This window comes from Podarcis tiliguerta (assembly GCF_965153285.1).
Source record: "Podarcis tiliguerta genome assembly, chromosome: 8".
NCBI classification, from domain to species: Eukaryota; Metazoa; Chordata; class Lepidosauria; order Squamata; family Lacertidae; genus Podarcis; species Podarcis tiliguerta.
The window spans coordinates 38,134,738-38,154,958 of NC_139541.1; the positions used below are offsets into that span (position 1 = coordinate 38,134,738).

General features: G+C 45.3%; 1 protein-coding gene across 6 annotated transcripts in view; it reads right to left on the minus strand.

The window, feature by feature from the left end:
• Positions 1-3,336: 3,336 nt before the first annotated feature.
• KIAA0513 overlaps positions 3,337-20,221 on the minus strand; it is a 51,956-nt gene continuing 35,071 nt past the window's right edge. For 4 of the 6 annotated variants that reach the window (XM_083451926.1, XM_083451927.1, XM_083451929.1 and 1 more), the window contains exons 3-13: positions 18,115-18,214; positions 17,414-17,487; positions 16,202-16,272; positions 15,090-15,297; positions 14,239-14,279; positions 13,951-14,035; positions 13,223-13,300; positions 12,629-12,658; positions 8,481-8,561; positions 7,565-7,659; positions 3,337-6,961 (exon numbers count right to left, since the gene is read on the minus strand). In XM_083451926.1, coding sequence (XP_083308052.1) covers positions 6,912-6,961; positions 7,565-7,659; positions 8,481-8,561; positions 12,629-12,658; positions 13,223-13,300; positions 13,951-14,035; positions 14,239-14,279; positions 15,090-15,297; positions 16,202-16,272; positions 17,414-17,487; positions 18,115-18,214 — 913 coding nt within the window. In that variant the 3' untranslated portion in view covers positions 3,337-6,911. The remainder of the gene's footprint in view (positions 6,962-7,564; positions 7,660-8,480; positions 8,562-12,628; positions 12,659-13,222; positions 13,301-13,950; positions 14,036-14,238; positions 14,280-15,089; positions 15,298-16,201; positions 16,273-17,413; positions 17,488-18,114; positions 18,215-20,221) is intronic. The other 2 variants (XM_083451930.1, XM_083451931.1) reach the window with 1 other exon arrangement.

Sequence of the window (20,221 nt, forward strand, 5' to 3'; positions counted from 1 at the left end):
CAAAGCCAGGTGTGGCTTCTTCCATACAAAAGGGAAGTACAGGTACTTTTTGTCTGTACTGTACAACCAAACGGCAGAAAGAAGATACCTTTGGATACCTCCAAGGTCACTTCCAAACAACCTGTTTACTGAACATTCATGTTGAATGTTAGATAATGTCACCTATTTATTGAGTATTCCTTCTGGCTTATTTGCAGGCAGTTTAGAGGATATTTCAACAAAGGGTGAGTCCATACTTTTCAGTGCAATTCTGCATCACTTTCCTTATCGCAAAAAAATAATCATAATAATTATAGAGCAGAGGGAAAATAGGCTTTTGCACAAGAGTGCGAAATCATTGTTAACTACACAACATTAATTTGCCGGTATGTGATTGTTTCCAGACAATATTTTGGGGTTGGATCCAATGTCTTTAAGGCTATTTTAGGGTGCTTCCAGACAGCTATTTATTGTGTGTTGGGTGCTCCTCATGTAGTTGTTGTAGCTTAGCAATCCCTGCAATCTAAAATGCCATACTACAAAAATGCCACTGCAAAATGGCATGAAAATGCCAGCCCACTCTCCCCTCTCCCCAAATTTAATCTGGATTTACTCTTTCGCCAGAAAAATCAAGTAAGTAAAAACAAACTAACAAACCACGTATTTCCATTTACTTACCAGCAATCTCTGTGATCTATTTGCACATTAAGTATCCATCTGGAAACACTCTGGGGTGGAGAAAATAGCACTAAATAAAGAGGTGTACAATGCCTAAATTACCGTACGTTTCCCATTTCAAACATTGCCAATGTTTGTTTGTTTGTTTGTTTAAAAAAGACTATAATTTTTATTTTACTGTCTCTGTTAGCAGTTGTTCCAACTTGACAGAATGCTGGGAAAGGTCTGACAGAGCAATCCTGGTAACTCCATTGCATCTGTTGAACCAATGGCAATTTGGCACCTCTTCTCCTAGATCCTTTCTTGTTCAGTGGCCACTCCACCTGGTTATTATGTCAATTAGGTCATGGTAGAGCAGAAATTAGATCAGGATATTCTGATAGATCTCTGGGTGATTCGCAGCAGATCGGTCATGTTGGTTGATGCTGATGGGAGTTGCGGAGTCCAAACATAATTGGTGTGTGTGTCATTTTGGCTAGTGTGGTGTAAGCACTCAGCTAGATGCAGCTCCTGTAGAAGGTACTAATGCCACCCCCAATTAGGTCATAATAAAACACACACTCCTCAAAAGAGGAGATTCTTAAGAGAGTGAAAAGAAATCCAATTGTTCACATTTTAATGTGAACTTACCTGCCTCACATTTCCCAAACCAAAATGCACACCAAAACACAACTGTCCTTTGAAACACACATCTTTGAATTTTATGATGCAGTTCTCCAACAAAAAAAGAAAAAGTATGTACGGTATATTATGGGGAAATGCATATACTAGCAGAGATAGCGTACAAAGCAGCATTACACAAGAGGGAATTGCTTGGGAAAATGTACAGATTAGGTAAAACCGTGTAAAGAAATGTGTGTATCGGAAGAAACAGACATGAAAATGCATGCAAATTTTTGTGTGATTTTTTTTTTTAAAATTGCAAACTGGGGACAGGAATGGTGTAAATTGAATTTAAGACTGAAGAAATGAAAGACAGAGAGAAGTGAAATTGACCTATTCCTCCTTCCCCAGCAAGCCGAAATAGATCTGGAATAAAATGTATGTGCTGGTTATGAAAAAGACAGAATTCAGTGTAGGGGTTTTTAAAAAAACACCACAAGTTTTATTTCACTTCCCCAATCCATTCATAACCAGGACTTGAAATGCTTTCAATACATGAGTTTAAAAACAACGGTATTCCACAAAGGATACTAAATTGCACAATCGCAGTACAACATGTCAGTCAGTACAACAGTTGCACCCAACACATCAGAACATGGCAGCACTTTGTATACAAAACAAGAGAACTTGGGTGAATATATCTCACCATATATATATATGGATCTATATATATGCCAAACAAGTCAAATACAGAATTTTGAACTCCCAATGAATCTCACAATTAGCTATATGGAAATGAGACACTGAAATGGTCTGTTTACATCAATATTATATGAGGCTTCTAGAGATTGCTTAACAAAAAGAGCCTACACAGCTAGATATTCCTAGCGTTGGATGAGAATCATCAGAGCTGTACTCGGGGTGAGAGCGGACAAGGCAAGAGACATACAAAGAGAGGAAAGGCACCCCCCTTGGAGTTACACATTATTAACAAAACTTCAGCAGCGGGAAAAGGACAACAGGTCTGTTGTTGCTGAGATGTCCCTCTTTCAATTCCAGACAATAAAATCATTTCTCACTGGAAGTACAAGGGGGGAAAACCCTCAAGCCCTATCCCTTCACTTCCATAACAGCAAAAGCTGTTTTGACTCAGCTATCATCTCTAATCTGGTGGTCCATGCAGGAAATGCCCCAGCTTCATATACACAGCGTTCACACCAGTTACCCACCTTGGAACAAAGGTTGTGGTTCCAGTTTCCATTTAGCTCAGTGCTTCTCTCCCCTACAAATTCAACAGCATAATGCGGGTGGGTGGGGTTGGGGTCTAAGATTCACAGTAGCACTTTTGTACAAGAGCCCTGAAGGATTGAAGTATAAATGCCACATGACGATATGCATAGAAAAAGATTAACATGGTTCTGCAGTCTTCACTGCAGATGAATAGTGTTTCCCTCAATGTGGCCTTAACGTCCGTTTAGGAGTCAAGAAGAAACCCAGGCAAAAGCCACCGTAAAACACAGGCCGATTGTCCAAGAGAGTCGATTCTCACTTGTCCTATCTGTAAAGGGAGAAAATTACACTACTGCGGGGTTTTGCTCATTGGGAAGCAACCAAGGTGAAGCAACAGGCAGCCACACCTGGAATGTTATTGCTCAACATGCTTCTTGAATGAGTTCAACTGTATCCACCAATCAGAAGCTAGCTTGTGGTGGAAGATCCACACCAACTTTTCACCATAGGCAAAACGGAGGAAAACTTTAACAAGCAAAAGGAGGAGGAGGAAACAGCCTCACCGCAGGCATTGTGGACATTCAAGTCAGCAGAGGCCCTTCCAGATGCGGGAATCTTTACTCACTGGATCAATACATTCAAAAACTAAGATGTGGCAGAATGAGTATACAGCAGACGTAGCCACTAAGGAGCCCTGCAGATGTTGGGCTGCAACTCCCATCATTCTGGACCACTTGCCATGGTGACAGCTGACATGGATGAGAGCTGGAGTCCAACATTTGCAAGGCATCATGTTGTCTACCCGTTATCAAGGTGCATTTTTAGCTTTGAAGCCTACTTTAAAAAAAAAAAAAACCAACAAAGTTACTTAGGATGATATGGCAAAAGGACCAAATGCAGTTGGAATGTGATAATGTGGTATTTGCTAAATTAAGGTCATGTATCACTTACTGATGCCTTCAAATACCATTGCATTAGAGAAGGCCCATCTGAGATATAGCAAGTGCAGGGTCAAAGCATAGTCCATCCCATTAGGCACTGGCATCAAAAGCCTTGTTTGGAACCCAAAAATGTTGGTTGCATCATGGGCCAGATGGCAACAGAAGAGGCTTTCTTCTTTTCAATGCTGCAAGTTAGAAAACACCACAATCCAAAAGGAAGAAGAGAGTATATTTTCCTTTCTTGGGTGTCAAATCTTTTAAATCTCATGTTTGGTGGGAAAGATTACACTGCAGACATAATAAACTGCAGTGTTAAGAAAGGTGCACATGGAGTGGTTATACAGCTACATTTCATATGCCATCCTAGAAGTTCTGTATCTGCCCTGCCCTTTAAGGTTCCATCAAGGGTAGCCAGCATGGAACTACAATTCCCATCAGCCCCTGGCAACATGGCCAATGGTAGAAGATGATGAGTATTTAAGTCCAAAACATCAGGGTATGTCATGCTGGCTAACCTTGGCTTTGGGGATGACATTAAAAAAGAACTACAGGCAGTTACTTTCACATGGCACAGAGTTGGCACACTCTGGTGGTTAGCAAGTGATAGTTCCTAGGCCAAACTGAGCCTCTTTCAGGGGGTACCACCTCCCCTCCCCAAATGTCAACTCTGCCCTGCCTCAGAAATTACCAGAATGGCTTGAAATGATGGGGTGGCCTCCAAGTGAGATCAAGTAACCCACCCAATAAGCTTTGAGTGGGGATTCGAACTCAGATGTCCCTGGTCTAAGGCCAATCCAGCCTTCCCCCAACATAAAGCCCTCCGTATATTGCTGGACTACAACAACCAACATCTCTGAATGTTGGCAATACTGGGTGGGGCTGATGGGAGTTGTAGTCCAACAAAAGGCTGACAGGGATAGACTTGAGAGTCTCAGAACCTGAAGTGGAGAGATGCCAAGGCTCAGATAAAATATTTAAACCTGACTCTGGAACACATTAAGGGTCTGAGGACACCCAGTCATTTTAAAGCTCACTCAACCCAAAAGGGCTGCATGTTATGCAAAAACGTGACCAGCTAAGATGTGAGAATTAAATAAACATTGCTTTGCAACAGGAAAAAAGGTGGCTCCCTGAGAGGCAGCATTAATCTTATTCTCTTGCAGAATGGCTTTTCTAGGGAGAAGTTCCTGACAAGTTCTCGTAAAGGTCCTGAGATGGGGATGAAGGGATTTTCCCTCCTTTATCAAATCTAGAACGGCTGGTGCTTATCCTGGAAAGGTGCTCATGTGCCTCCAACAACAGCACAATGGGGAGAAATTTTGAGAAGCTGCTTCTCTCATAACTTCAAGGTGTGACAAGCAGTTTTGCTTCAGAACCTGCTGCAGCAGGGGGTGGTTAGCCACTGGAAATCCGGTGGGGCAAGATCCCTGTATCGGTTTTCATTTATTCTTTGCAGAAACTCACTCTGGCTAATCAGAGCTCATTGATTCAATCACACCTACAAACCAGAATCAAGTAAATGGCAAAGAATGAAACAAAACTAAACACGAAAAAGAAAGAAATCTATCCCAAAACCTGCTCCCTGGCACCCTCTCCTGGACTCATAGGAAACTGCAGGGACTTGAAAACCAAATCTGCAGAAGTTTAGTTAAGTGACTTTTAGTTGCTGGAAAACACCGAAGCAATGCACTGCAATTTTCAGCAAGGCAACCGAGAATGCATTGACACCAGAAACATAAACCCATACAGAACTGTACTCCTGTAAAAGCTGGTAGAGGTCTCTTAACAGAAAAGACTAAACTTTCTCAATAGACCTACAACTCCCAAAATTCTTCAGTGTAACCCGAAAGAGCAGAAATGGTTTACAAGTGAGTGATGTGGATGCACCCCAATAGCCATATAGAAACAACAGATTTACCAAGGAATAATAAGCTACTGTTAGTTCAGGATTCTTACACTTCGGTGCACCAGTGCCCATAGCTGGCTCTTTGAAAATAGTGGAAGAGTACATCCGATGGCATGTTCACACAACCTAGCCACATCTGGGCTCATTCAACACCACAAACTGGTGTCAAAGCAACCTTGTGAACGTTGGTCAAGTACTGAAAATGCAACTCACTGAATCCTCTGAACAATCGTTGCAACCCAGATACTTTGGTGAGATACAGAATCACAACGCCCAAGACCACATCACTGGCAAGAATCACACAAAGACATTGACTCATGGTTGGTGTTGTTTTAAAAAATGGCGAACAGGTTGTTGGAGTTCCATAAACACTGCAACAGCTGGCTCTGAGCAATCTTCTCAAAATCAGAAGCTGAAGAGGCTTGCTACCCTGAAGATTTACCACCTCTGCTGATAATCTTTCATTTAACAAAAACTTGAGCAGCTGGAGAGAGTCTGCATTGGCAACTTCCTTCTGTGGGCTTTGCTTTGATCACACCTAGACTCCAAAAGGATCACGCTCAAAGCCCAGCCAGATATGCTGCTGCTTACACCAGGATGTTCTCTCCCCTTGACCATTCAGGAAAGCAGATCCATCAGACAATTTGAAAGTAGTGGGCTTTCAAATTGCTTTCCCTTGCCAGTCAAGCCTCGTGTATTATTTTTATCGGGGTCCAGTCCTTTCCTTTGGCCTCAGAACGCAACATTCAATCGCTTTCAGATGGAGCAGCTACCAGGGAAACAGAAAACACCTAGCAAAACATTACTTGCTGGATCAGAGCAACCTGCATCAAAAGATACTGCAGGAAAGAACTTGTAAAAACTGTAAAGGTGGTGGTGGGGGCATCTAGGCCTTCTGTTCCAGCCTAACACAGAATCGCTGACCCAACCACCCATTTCCTGCCCATCTTCTTAAATACAACCCCCATCAGGAAGATTTGCATCTGGCCTCTCGGCCTACAGAACTCCTGGTATTCACTTTAGGAGTCTTTTAGAGTAATAATTGGAACCAGGGTGTCTATCTTCCATCCCACCCACCCCTTTCTGCATCCCTTGCACACGCACACACCTATTTTTTATGCTCTGTAAACTTTCGATGCTAAAAGAAAAAATTCATCAGCAGAAAGCAGAGAGGGGAGAGGCTATCCCCAAAGCTCAGCCTTCCTCCTTTACGAGCACGCTGGACTCTCCCGTGCTGACTTGCACTCTGCCTCATACCCAGAAGATTCCCCCAAGAGGTCTCCATTCAGTCACAGTCCAGGTGAAAAAGGCATATGGGGAGGTGGCAGCAGAAGAGGGCGGGCAGCTTTGATTGCCGAGCTCCTACGTCTATAACGGGCTGCGCGATGCAGCTCTACGTGGTTAGAAGACGATCATGCAGGTTTAACGCAGTGTCAGTTGGGTATAGTTTTTGCTTTTTTGAAAAGCCCATCTTTTATATTGCAGGTAGTCTCAGAGACAGGCTTTATTCCACCCTTGCATCCCCACCGGCTTCTTCTCTATTAGTTCCTGAATGCAGGAGGCAGGTCGCGGTGCTATTCTGCAGCCATTTGTTCGATGTGATCGCTAAGCAGCTTGTACTGCTCTGTAAGGAAGAGAAACAAATTATGCAATGTACACACGCAGACACACACGCATACATGTATGCAAAATTAGCTCGGCATATAATCAAAATACAAAACACAAACAACTATATGCAAACCTCTTTTTGCAGAGCATCCCCAAGAAAGATACACCCTTCATTTTCCTTGTGAGTTTAAGACCCATGTGCAACTGAAGCAAATAACAATGAGGGTGTGATTCAGGTGGCATTCACAATGCAGCTTATTCCGTTTTTCCAGTATTTCCCTTGATTGTTAATTTCCGCATTATATTTTAGCTTTCACACAATGTAAAAGCTACTTCTGGAAATGTAGCACAAATTTAGAGTTCATTTCTATGTTATTTGCAAATTGATGTTTTGGGGTGATGTCTATAGCCTATTTCTGTTTTGCAAAGAATCCCTCATATTTTGCAGCCATTCTAGGTCATCTTCTCCCCGCAACCTCCACCCCACTCAAGTCTAAGGCAGAGCAAGTGGCCTGAACTTGGAGTTGCTCTCATTTTCTTCCACCATCACCCATTTGACCCCTGGGAGGTGATCCTTGCAGAAGGAACCCCACCAGCAACCTCACACCCATGGTCCTACCTTCATCCAGGTTGCCAATCACTGCCTGCTTCTTCAAGAAGTCGTTGCAAAGCTTCTTGTTCAGCCCAAAAGCCAACATGTTGTGAGTGAAAGTACTGCAGCAGGGAGAGGAAATGGGGTGGGGGAGAAAGGGGTATGGCCTTTTGTTAGGACACACGCTTTGTCCACAGAAGGTCCCTGTTGCAATTCCTGGCAGTATCTCCAGTTACAAAGTTCAGGTCACAGAAGGTGATGGAAAAGACTCTCTCTCTGAGGCCCCTGAAGAGCTACGGCTGCCAATCAGAGACTTGATGGATAAATAGCCCGACTTTGTATGAAGCAGCTTCTTACGTGTCTGCTGAGTTTCCTTGGGCATAAGCTGCCTATTCCTTTTAAAACTGATTAAATAATAATAATAATAAATACTGAAGCCCCATTCATGCACACTTTGCATGCAGGTAGGGCCATCACAAGCGAAAAGCAGCTGTGGGGGTGTGCTGCACCCCCCCCCCACAAAAGCTGTGTGGCTCCTTCCCTGCCTCCCCCCACCATCCAGATATCCACATATTAGGCTTGTGGTTTGTATTGCTGCTTCCTTGTTTGTATGATAGAGTTTTCCATGACTGCTAATTATGCTTTGAAGGTTTCTATAAATCCTGCCCTAGGACTCACAGGTGAAGAGGTTGCAAATTACTGGATATAAATAAATGTAATTGATATGTTATACAAAAATCTCTCTCTCTTGTGCATCATGCAGTATAAATTTCTAAAGATCATCTATCGTGATCACCATTGTAATTTACATTTTTATTTTAAGCATAGTAAGTAGTAAAAGCTTTTATCATGTGTTGTTTGTTGCTCTGAACTCCTTTGGGAGGAAGGCAAACAAACAAAGAGAAGTTCTTTTGCAGAAGCAGGCCAGTTTCATTCTGCTTACCCCAACTGTCCAAAGGTGATATTTTCATTAAACCGCAGACTATCGTCTCGCTCCTCTTGGGTCATGTGACACCATTTCTCCCTGCAAACATATGGACAGATCCTGTAACCAGGAAAATGAACACACACACAACCTGCCAAAACCTTAGGGATTGATGGGAGGAGCGAAGGATGCTGGGAATGTCAGTAACACGCTCTTGACACACTCCCCCGTTCCATATTGGTTATTGTGATGAAGTGAAGGAGTGGGCCATGTGCCAGATGTTAGTATGCCAGTTTTGTTATATGGGCCGCCTGTTGCCAACTTCAGATTATATATTAGAGCAGCTTTTATCACGGAAGCTGGGCCAAAGCTGGAATCATTCTGAAGTTCCTATTTTGCTTATGTGCTTGCATCTCTGTTTCATTTAGGTTCTTCTTCTTCCAAAGGGTTGTATGTAACAGCCATCTTACTCAGAGTAAATCCACTGAAATTAATGGACGTGACTAACTTAATCACTTTCAATGGGTCTATTCTTAGTAGAATGTACTTGGATGCAACCTAAAATCTCCAAATGCACGCCTTTCTCTTGGTCGTTAAATCTGTGACCATCATTGCCACTCTACATCCAACCTTAGAATCTACATTCAATTTGGTCAGTAACTCCAAAGGAGGTAGGCAAACATATAGCAAGGGATGTGGGTGGGGGGCAGAAGGTAAACATGTAAAACCTGAATGTTTTCCTAAACGCCTGTTTGAACGCCACCTGTATTTCTACTAACCTGACAAAAAAAATGAGCTATCATCTAAGTTTCGCACCCTTCTTATGGGTTACTGTTCATTACAGATCTACAAGGGAGACTACTCCAACCCCATTTCACAGAGGAGACAACTGAGGCTTTGAAAAAGTATCAAAGGCCGCAAAACAGGAGCAGAGCAGGGACTGGATTCAGAAAAAGGTCACCCAGGCTTAAATTCTGCCACACTGGTATACCATTTTCAGACAAGAATAAAATTGTTTAGAGGCAGAGGAACATGGAACAGCCAAACAACACAAAACCAAGGTGTTCTGAGCCAATTTCATTATATTCACAAAGCAAGCAATTTTGCTTAACATGGGTGCACTGTTTGGTGAACTTTCCAACAATGCAACAGAGGGTTCTTAACTTTGCAATCATCTGCTTCCCAGCCTCTACAACGTATAGTTATCCGTAATATGCTAAGGAAGTGCTGGAGATGTACCTAACAGCACATTTACAATGATCCATGGGTTTTTCTAACCCTTGAAACTCAGTAATATTCTAAGTCACTACTACTTCTGGTAGCAGGCAGTTCCAGAGGACTGAGAAGATAAGGCCCTGAGTTTGTTTTATACATGTGAATGTCTCATTTTTAGGGTATGACCCTCCCTGCCCAGTTCAGTAAAGGCACACAGATGTCTCCTCTCCCGCCCACCGTCTGCTTGCAATGCTAAATTAGTGCAATTATTTATCTTTATAGTCAGACAGTCCTCACGGCACCTTCTCTGATCTTTTCCCTTCTTCTGACAATACTTTGCTTTGGGGATGCAGCAGTCAGAACTCCATGTGTCCTTAACTTATTTGCTTTTATTGCATTCATATCTCACCCTTAAGGCTGCAAAGCAGTGACTGGCTGAAGGTCACCTAGCAGGCTTCATGGCCGAGTGGGGATTTGAACCCTGGTCCCTCAGGTGCTAGTCCAACACGCTAACCAATATGCCACACAGGCTCTCTTGCATGTATCTCCCTTAATGAAAGTTTCCTGCTGGTTTGGTCCTAGTAGGTCTATTCATGCACACTTAAACCAACACGGCTCCTTAAGCTCTGGGTGCACAGCTCATGTGGGAGTTTCAAACATGGCAATCTCTCTTATGTAACTGCTGACCTTCCATTCTAGATTTCCACTTATGCATCCTTAAAAAGAATCAAGGAAATGCATGCCTCCAGGTTAATGCAAAAATTCTCACTGAACCCTATGGGGTAAGTATGTGTTAAGAGTGATCAAGAATGGGGGATGCTGAAAGTTGAGCTACATTTTCAGCAAAATCACATGGTAAACTTTTTGGGGGGTGTTGGGGGGGGGGAAGGAGTGGCATTTCTTAACCCCCCCAATCAAAACATAAAATAAAAGGTGGTCTGGAGAAAACTAGTCCATCAAGCCTATTCTGGTCTAGAATTGAATTCTAAATGCAGGGATTCTTTTTGAGCAGGGAAGTGTTAGAAAACACCATCTCCCCCACATGACAAGGGCACAATGTAAGGAGGATTCTGCCACTTGATTTCACCACAGATCAGCCCTCAGATGCTTGCCCTTTTAGGAAAAATAGGATGTTGGCTGAAGCCGACCATATGTCAAGAGGAGGAAAAGGGGAGGCAGGGAAATACAGGAAGAAGGAAGTCAATGGGAGGAGAAGCAGCAGCAGCAGCAAATAAAAAGAAAACAAGAGAAATAAAAAAGGCGGAGTCATGCTGGATATGAAGACAGAGTGGCAGAGGGATTTCTTGGCAGGCAATTCAAGAGTGTATCCCTGAATCAGTCCTCACAGGGAACAGATGTGCCAAGGGTCAAGGTTGAGGCAAGGCAAATGCAGAGGACATTCTTTGGCTTAGCCAAGTCTCCTAGCTGGTCATCCATTCACAGGGGTCAAGGAGTATCAGCTGACTCACAGGGGCCTGTCAGGGCACAGTAGCTTCTTTGGTGGCTCCCTCACTTTGCAATTCCCCAGATCGTTTGCCAGAGCGAGGCAAAGGTGCGCAGGAGAAATCCCTGCCTGTCATCTCTCAGGCCAACAGTTCAAGGACCACTTTCAGATGACCCATTGACTGAGCATTTGTCCTAATTTGCTTGCAGGGCGTTTACATGTCTTCCTTTTAATCGTTTTTTTAAAGAGGATTTGCCATGCTAGGGCATGTCTAAGGACCCTTTGGCCTTCCAAATGTCTCTGAACTCCAACTGGCCGCTCTTGCAGGGGCTGATGGGAGTCATTCAGCAACATCTGGAAGGCTGTAGGTTCCCCACACCTGTGCTAGGGAGGCAGAGCACTTTAATCCGCTTTGATTGCAAAAACCTACATTTCCTGAATGCTCTAGAATCCTTCCCCCAAAATAGGGACAGCCTGGAGGCACCCAAGAGGTCCGCATCAAGAACATATCCGGTGGCGCTGTCCTCTGAGACCATGGCAAGAGTGCATATGCACAGTGACCATTTACCATTTGGAACAGCTGCTCCAGATGCATGTAAAGCAAACCACCACCCCCCCCATCTCAATCAGGCTCCGCACAAAAAACCACCAACTGGTATGGTATAAAACAGGCAAAATTAAGCATGACAATAACAAATGAGAGAGGGGCAGAAACAACACAGAAAGCAGGTACTTAAATCCAGATGATCAAAGAGGAATGGACAGGGAAGGAAAGAGAAGAGATTCTCAAGCAGCAGCAGCAGCAGCATTCCACAGAGGCATCGAAAGCAGGAGGAAATCAAAGCAAGGGGGAAGGTCAAAGTAGAACGTTTGCATCTAGAACTCCTCAGAGACTGGAAGGGGCCCCTGTGTCCAAAAACTTACCACAGCTGCTGACACAGAAAATGGCGAGAGAAAAACAGACGCACTTAAGCAGTTCACCGTGCCCAGAGGCTTTTCTCAAGCTGCTTTATACGGCATTGATACAGAAGCTGTGCATCATAATCAAGCAATGTATAATATATTGGCAGCATGGCAAACTCTGGCTGGGAGACAGAACGTAGACTGTTTTATTTTTATTTTTAAAGAGACTCAAAAGTGGTTTGTGGTAGGCTCCCACTGCTTCTGAATCGGTTCAGCATCCATGTTAGATTTTGTCCTGCTGTTGCAGGCACTGAAACGAACAAGGAACACTCCTTTCAAAACCGCTTTGATGTGCTTAGAGATATACCTTGGAAAGCAGGCTTTCCCCAACCTGTGGCCCTCCAGATGTGTCTGAACGATAACTCCCAGCAGGAGGATGAAAGCAATAGTCCAACAATATCTTGGAGGGCACCAGGTTGGGGAAGGGTACACTAGTGGGATTTGCAGCGCTGGGCTGAATACTGTGCAACTACGGTGGCAGGTTTTGGACCCAAAATGAGCCTTTGGCATAAAAAGGTAAGAAAGTAAATGCAGACAGACACACCTCGTTTCCTCTTCCTCTCCAGCATTCCCTCTGGAGTGGCAGCAGAAAGGGTCAACAGAAGGTTACATGTTAAGGTCATGCAAGAAGTATGGATGGAGAGAGAGAGGAAGTGTGAAAGAATTGACCAGAAAAAGAAAAGAAAAGATTAAAGACGTCAAGAAAGAGAAAGAGAGAAATTAGTTGTTTTCAACCTCCCCAACCCAACAAAGCAACATGAGAGCAGGAAGGGGGGAAAGGGAGTACTCTGCCCTTTCCTTAAGCTCTTGCCTGGCAGACTCCCCCTTGGATGTTGTTATCAAACTGCATTTGCTGGGTGGTTTCTGCTTCTCTAAAACCCTGGGGATGACTTCCAAGGGCCGGGGAAGAAAAGCTTCCTCCCTACAGAATATAAACCCAGTCCTGCATCAAATGAGCAGAACTTTAAAAGCTCCATTGGCCTGCTTGACAAGTGGGAGAACAGCAGAAAAATAAACCATTTGTGTACAAAAAAAGGCAGTCTTTTTCAGCACTGTGACCTATTCTCCTCCACCCCTCGTGTCCCCCACTTCCTTTCTCCTGTGAAAAAAAAAGAAAGAAGAAGCTGCGAAGTCCTACCTAGTGGTGGGAGACCGTTTCCGCCTCTCACAGTGAACCGCGTCGAAGAAAGCCGCATTCCAAAACCTCAGGGTATGCCTAGGGAACAGGGGAGGAAATGATGTGTGTGTGTGTGTTGAGCCCGTATCAACTGCAGGGTATGTTTTTGTGAATGTGGCTAGGAAGTGGGAAGGAATGGGGTGGTTTCTGCCAGAGAGGGCTGTGGCTGGGCCCGTTAGATGGCTCCCCTGCTTCAATGCCCTGCTCAGGAGTGCAGCTGGCTCAGGATAATAAGGTTATACCAGTGGTGGCTGGTGCTCACTGAGACAGGTGAGGCAGAAGGCAGGGAGGCCAACAGTGGGTGGCGCCAGAGCCAGTGAAAGGCAGAGACAACTCATTCTAGTTTAGGCCCCATCCTCCTCCTCCTCCCTGCTGGGTTCTACAACTCCTAGGGGTTGAGGTCCCTTTGCCCCCCATAAAATATTTGAGGATGCTGCCCCCCCCCCCAAATCATGGGCATTGCTATTCAAATGGTGTGCATGCACCGCATCTTGTGATTATGTGGGGCGGGGCTTACCCAATATTTTATTCAAGTTGGCACCCCTGACTGAGACTAACAAATGGGGGAGCTGACAGGCTGCACCAGGTTGGTTGGCTGTAAGTAAGAAGGCAGGCAGGTGGGGGTTGGCTGAGGACACGCTTAGGTTGGTGGGGCAGTGCCCCAGTCATCCTACTGAACTTGCTCTTACCAGATGGGCTGTTGTTTCAGGTGCATGTACAGGTAGATCTTCTCCCCTGTTTTTTCTTCCTCCTCTTCAGGACTGTACAGGGAAACTGCAAAGGGGAGATATTTGATATTTGGGGGGTGGTGGCTTTGTGCATACACATCTACACAATCTTCAGATAAAGACCAGACAGTGCCTTAGATTCCTGCCAGGTATCCCAGCTCTCCAGAAGCTGAAACACCTGTTTTCTATGAGCATTAGAAACAGATTTTTAAACAACAACAACATGGACATATTACTATTGCTGCTTACCTGATTTGTGGATTCTCTCTCTTGGTTTGCCTTCATCATCCCTAGAAGCAAACACACACAGGTACTATTCAGTTAAACATTACATCATTTTGGGAGGGGAGTTTGGAAGCACTGCAAGTAGTTTGTTCTATGAATTGCTTAGAAGTATAGTCTTACTACAACACAGATGAAGCCGAGTTAGCCTGCTATGAAGCCTTGCCCTAAAAGGGGGTGGGGTGGGTGACTTTGAATCAACCAGTTACCGTATTTTTCGCTCTATAAGACGCACCAGACCACAAGACGCACCTAGTTTTTGGAGGAGGAAAACAAGAAAAAAAATATTCTGAATCTCAGAAGCCCAAACAGCAAGAGGGATTGCTGCGCAGTGAAAGCAGCAATCCCTCTTGATGTACTGGCTTCTGTGATAGCTGCGCAGCCTGCATTCGCTCCATAAGACGCACACACATTTCCCCTTACTTTTTAGAAGGGAAAAAGTGAGTCTTATAGAGCAAAAAATACGGTAATTAATAAAACGGGAAAGGGCCGTAGCTCAGTGGCAGAGCATCTGCTCTGCGTGCACAAGGTCCCAGGTTCAATCCCCAGTCTCTCCAGGCAGGGCTAGGGGAGACATACAAAAGCTGCAGTCTAAAATCCTGGACAGCCACTGCCAATCCTGCACAAGGCAGCTTCCTATGTTTCTGGGACGACCAAGACCGATAGCGGCATATAAACAAGACTATCTTGAGTAGAGCAGAGGCAGTGGTGCTCAGGGGTACTTAAGCCAGGTCTGGGTTTGTGCCTCCACTAAAGGAGCTGTGGATGGTCTCAACACAGTGCAGGGGAAATCCGGCTGCCCCTAGAACTGGACTCACTCAGCTTTCTTGGGCCCAGGCCCCTTTAGCTTGCTTTCAAAGCTCCCAAATAAGCCTTTCACGTTCTCCGTCTTCGCCGACGTGTTCTTCAGGAGCCGCTCCGCAATGTCCTTCTTCTCGGCCAGCCAGCTGTTTGCGGACTTCAGGTAGGAGTCAATGCTGCCAGTGGGCTTCTCCTTGGACTCGATGGGCAGCGCTTGGGGCTTACCTACCAAAATACAACCAGGGAGCAGGAAAGAGAAACAGAGGGAGTAAGGCAGGGGACCTGAGGCCCGCAGGTCGAATGTGGCCCTCCAGCCCTCTCGATCTGGCCCTCAGAACTCACCGCTCCCAGGCCCTGCTCCGTGCTCTCCTCAAGAGCATTTTCCTGACTGGAATGTGTTCTTGAATTGTAACAATGTCCATTGCTTGCCCAGATGGAAGACAGGTGTTTGGGTTTATGCAGAGACCTCAGACTTTTCAATGCAGCAAGGTAAGAATCATACCTGATGCTCCACCCACTTTAGCCTCTGGCCCCCCACACCTCTGGCATAGGGCCCCCTTAAGGTTGCTCAAAAGTGAATGTGGCCCTTGGGCTAAAAAAGTGGTTCCCCACCCCTGACTTAAGGGAGCACCACTCCTCCTAAAGATCAATGCTTGAGAGAGACTGGTTTGTTCTCTTTCCCCCACCCTAAGTTTTTGCTTTTTAACTAAAAAGCAAGATACTAGCCCTCAGTGATTAGTGTCACACTTAAAAATGGATGTCGAAAACCAGGACACGTGGTTGGTAACATGGAAGCAACCAACAAGAAGCTAAAAATCATTATGCTTCCTGGCTCTCTTCTATTTCTGAAACCTTATAGTAAGCCTGCAACTTATGCAGATGTTACATTCTGGGGATTGTGCCCAAAGCCAAAATTGTGTGTAATCAAAACACATTGGGTGCAGCGGTGGGTCAAATGCAAAGGATTGCTTCACCATTCGGAGGTTCTCACAAACGACTCCCAGGATGCTATTCCTATAGAGATGCTTCTTGCAAGGTATTCTTGCTCCTTTGCTGAAGACGAACAAATTGCCCCAGCACATTTTCTCACTCCACAAAGAAATTTCAGCAAGAAGGAACTGCCCCTTACCAATATAGTAATAGGTAAAGCACATGGTCATCAAGTTCTTAGCAGGGCTGAAATCATCCATCTGGTAACACCTGGAAAAAGGAAAGAATAAAGTTGCTGAAATATAAAGAAGAAACAGAGCAACACTCAGTGGTGATTAGTGTCCATGGGGCTGAATGCAGGGAGTCCAACAGTGGAGTGGGCAGAACCAACTAATTCCAGTTTTTCCCCGTTCTCTTCCGTGCTGCGTTCCACAAGGGCAACACTGAGACTAAGGAGGAGGAAGCAGACTGCCAGGGCCACCCCTTGGATATATTGTAAACAGGAAGGAAGGCCAGTGGATGCTGGCTGAAGGCAGGTGGAATTCAGTGGGGCAGTGCCCATTCTCCCTAATATTTATTCATTTCATTTATTATACGGCCTAGGACCCTCCTACCTACGGGACCGCCTCTCCTGGTATGTCCCACAGAGGAACTTATGATCTTCAAACAAAAACATCCTGAAGGTCCCAGGCCACAGAGAGGTTAGGCTGGCCTCAACTAGAGCCAGGGCTTTTCCAGCTGTGGCTCCGATCTGGTGGAACGCTCTGTCACAAGAGACTAGGGCCCTGCGGGACTTGACATCTTTCTGCAGGGCCTGCATGACAGAGCTGTTCCACCAGGCCTTTGGCCAGGGCACAGCCTGACTCCCTCCTTGGCAATCTTCACAGAACTCTAGCCCAATGGTTGCCATCATTTTGATTTGAATTAATTTTATAATGAAATGATTTTAGAATGTTGTACTATTTTATTGTTGTTAGCCGACCTGAGCCTGGATTCGGCTGGGGAGGGCGGGATATAAATAAATTTTATTTTTATTTTTATTTTTATTATTATTATTAATCACCTTTATCTTCCCAGGATCTCAAGGTGGTGTACATAGACCAGCCTTCGCTGCCAGCACCGAAGAACATCCAGGTGGGTCTATGCATGGCTTTTACGGAGAGCTGCATGGATCACAGCCATGTGCAATTCATCTCCAGTTGCCCAAGTGGTGCAGTGGTTAGAGCAACCATCGCCACCATGATGCCCTCCAGATGTTTTGAGCTACACCTCTCATCAGCCCCACTCAACTGTCCAAGGGGAGAGGTGGAGGAAGGAAGAATCCCACCCGCCAGTTGGATTCAGTTCCCCACCCCCTGCTGTAAAGGCAGAAGACCCTGTGGCCTCCATGCCGACGCCTGCTGTTACTCACTCAAAGAGAACCACGGCAAAGGACTGCACCAGTCGGTAGAAAGTCTGCTCCGAGACACACTTGGAATTGCAGCGCTGTGAGGAAACAGGGAAAGTCAAGAGTGTTAAGACTGGGTACAGATGTACCTAGAAACAGATGTAGGGCTGCCGTGGAGGAAACAGCTCTGCTCCTCTGTTGTTGCACATACAGCCTCTGGGTCAACAGGCATCTCCAGCCTAAGCTTTAAGGCAGGCCATCTGCTTTGCTTTCCATTTTTTCTTCCCTCTGAGTGCTTGTCATGGTTCAAAAGCTGTTCTCAGAAGGTGGCTTTGCAACTAAGACAAGAGCTGGCCAATCAGCCTGGTGGCACAGCCTTGCTCTGAGAAGGGAGGAGGTAGCTTTGCCACTGATATAAGGTCTAGCCAATCAGGAAGTTGTGCAAATCCGGCTTCTGTTTGACCTGGAAAAAGTTTCACCCTATGCAGAGTTTTTAAAATGATGGTATGCAGATGAGACTGTTCCATGTAGGAATACAGCAATGCAATAAAGCAAAAGGTGACTCTGAAATGGCCTGGAATGCCCTGTGCATTCCACTAGGAATAGGGCCCACTATTTTGATTGTGTGATCAGGTGTCAAGAGGCACATGCAAGCACAAAAAGCAAAGGGCCTCAAGAGCACACAATCCACACCAGCCAGAGTTGCACCCTGAACGTCTCCTTACCTGAGCGCTCACGTATCTGGCAAACCATTCCCTGCCTTTTGCATTCTCCCCACTGCAGAGTTCTCCAAACTTGGCTTTCTCCTCTTGGTCAAATTCCTCTCTGGAATCACAAAGATACAAAACAAAACAAGTCGGCACTAAGTGTGATGCAGAGGGCTGAGATTATAAGCTGGCAAGTCCCCAAAGCAAATCTCACTGCAGGCAAGAATTGCCAGGGGGCCGTAGGCAAATCCCTGCCTGCTCTCAAGTGTCACCACTCTGCAATGTAGTAATAATAGTAATAAGAATAAAAACTAGGTGTACTATAAGCCTTGGCCAATGAGCTTACTTTCTAATTTAGGAGCTTAGTGTCATTACTAGCCTACCTTGCAAGGCTGTCACAAGGAATACAGGAATATTTCATTTTTCACTTTCATTTAAAAGCGCAATAGTTTCTACACCTTCAAATACATAAGTAGCCGCCTTCTACTGAGTCAGGCGATCGATCCCTCTAGCTCAGTTCTGTCGACACTGACTGGCAGCAGTGGCATTCCCAGTCCTACCTGGAGATGCTAGGGATTGAAGCAGGGATGTTGTGTATGCAAAAAAGATGCTTAGTTGTGCCTCACAATGATGGCAGATCAACATGCACAAGAGAAAGGACCGTTGGTTTCTTTGTGCTTGTAAATCTGCCATTGTGCCTCACTCTTGATTGGATTTGCGGCTGCCTATGAAATCCATCCTCCACACAAATTTTATCTGGTTTTGTATGTGCAGAGCATCACTGTCCTCTTTTATTTTGCTGTTGCCATTTGCTCTTTTTCTTCTGGTTTCTCCTTTATGTTACGACTTGCAACAAAACTAGGGGAAACGCAGCGGTTTCCTGTTGAATTGTGGTTTTGCCTTCAGCCACCAGGTGGCACTAAACTCGTTTGGCTCAATGTACTAAATGGAAGGGGAGGCAGAACTTTAGAGGAGGAAGAAAAAAGTACGTAATGAAAAGTGAACTTGGGGTAGGGGAAATAAATTCAAGTAAACTGCTTCAGCTCTTACCAGTCTGGAAGTGCACCAATATTCTTTATCAGGAGCCAACAGGGAATTAACACGTCAACAAATCATCCTTTTGAGCAGGAGTAGGGGACCCCTTGGAAGTCTCCCCAGGCCACACCACTTCTCCCCTCACTGGCTCTACTTTGCACCTTCCCTGAGTGTTTTTGCCAGGCTGGATTTTGTCCTTGAACTCTGCTGATGCCTCTTGCTTCCACAGATGGAGGGTAGGGAGGGGTGCATGAATTTGTGCAGAGACTAACCTAGTACACAAAAGCGACTTTGACATTCATTGCCCTGCCCGCTTTTACCCTCCACTCACGCCTGCCACTGGCACGCAACCCCCAGAAGATTGCCCAGAAGGGAATATGACCCTCAGGTTGAAAAGGGTTATGCGCCCCCCCAAGTTTATTTATTTATTTTTATTAAACGTGTAGCAAGACTAACAAAGAATTTGAGGCTTTTGATTTCGAGCATTGCCATTCTTCTCTTTTTGCATGCAGCGGGCAGGCCACCTCGTCAAGTGTCAACATTCAACTGTGAACGGAGATTATGCAAGCTGCCAATGTCAGTTTTGCACAAGAACATTCCTTCTGGGGTCTGATCCCCAAACTGGCCACGCAGCAGAGCAGGGAGGGAGCAAACGGAAAGGCACTTGCCCCCAGTGCTGACATTCAAATCGTTTTAATTTGGGCCACGGTGAGTCACGGCAGATTTGCTAAATTGCTTAAATTAAATGGAATTGTTTAAAAGCACACACACAGAGAGAGTCAACATCAGCTGCAGCAGCTGAAGCCTCCACTCTGCATCTGGGTGATGCAGCCCCAAAGTCCCCAGGCAGCAATTGTTAAGTCGAGAGAGAAGCATGACTCAGTGGGAGAGATGTGTCACAGCCAGCCAACATTTCTTTTCAACGGGAACACAGAGGGGGGAAGGGGGCTTGCTGCACCCGGGGGGGGGGGGGAGTGAAGGATCCAGCACAAGCTGTCTTCCCCCTCTTTCTGCAAAGCGGATGCAATGAAAGAAATTCAGGTTCCTGGCCTTACAAAACATTTGCCCACCAGCACCCTCTGGGGTGCAC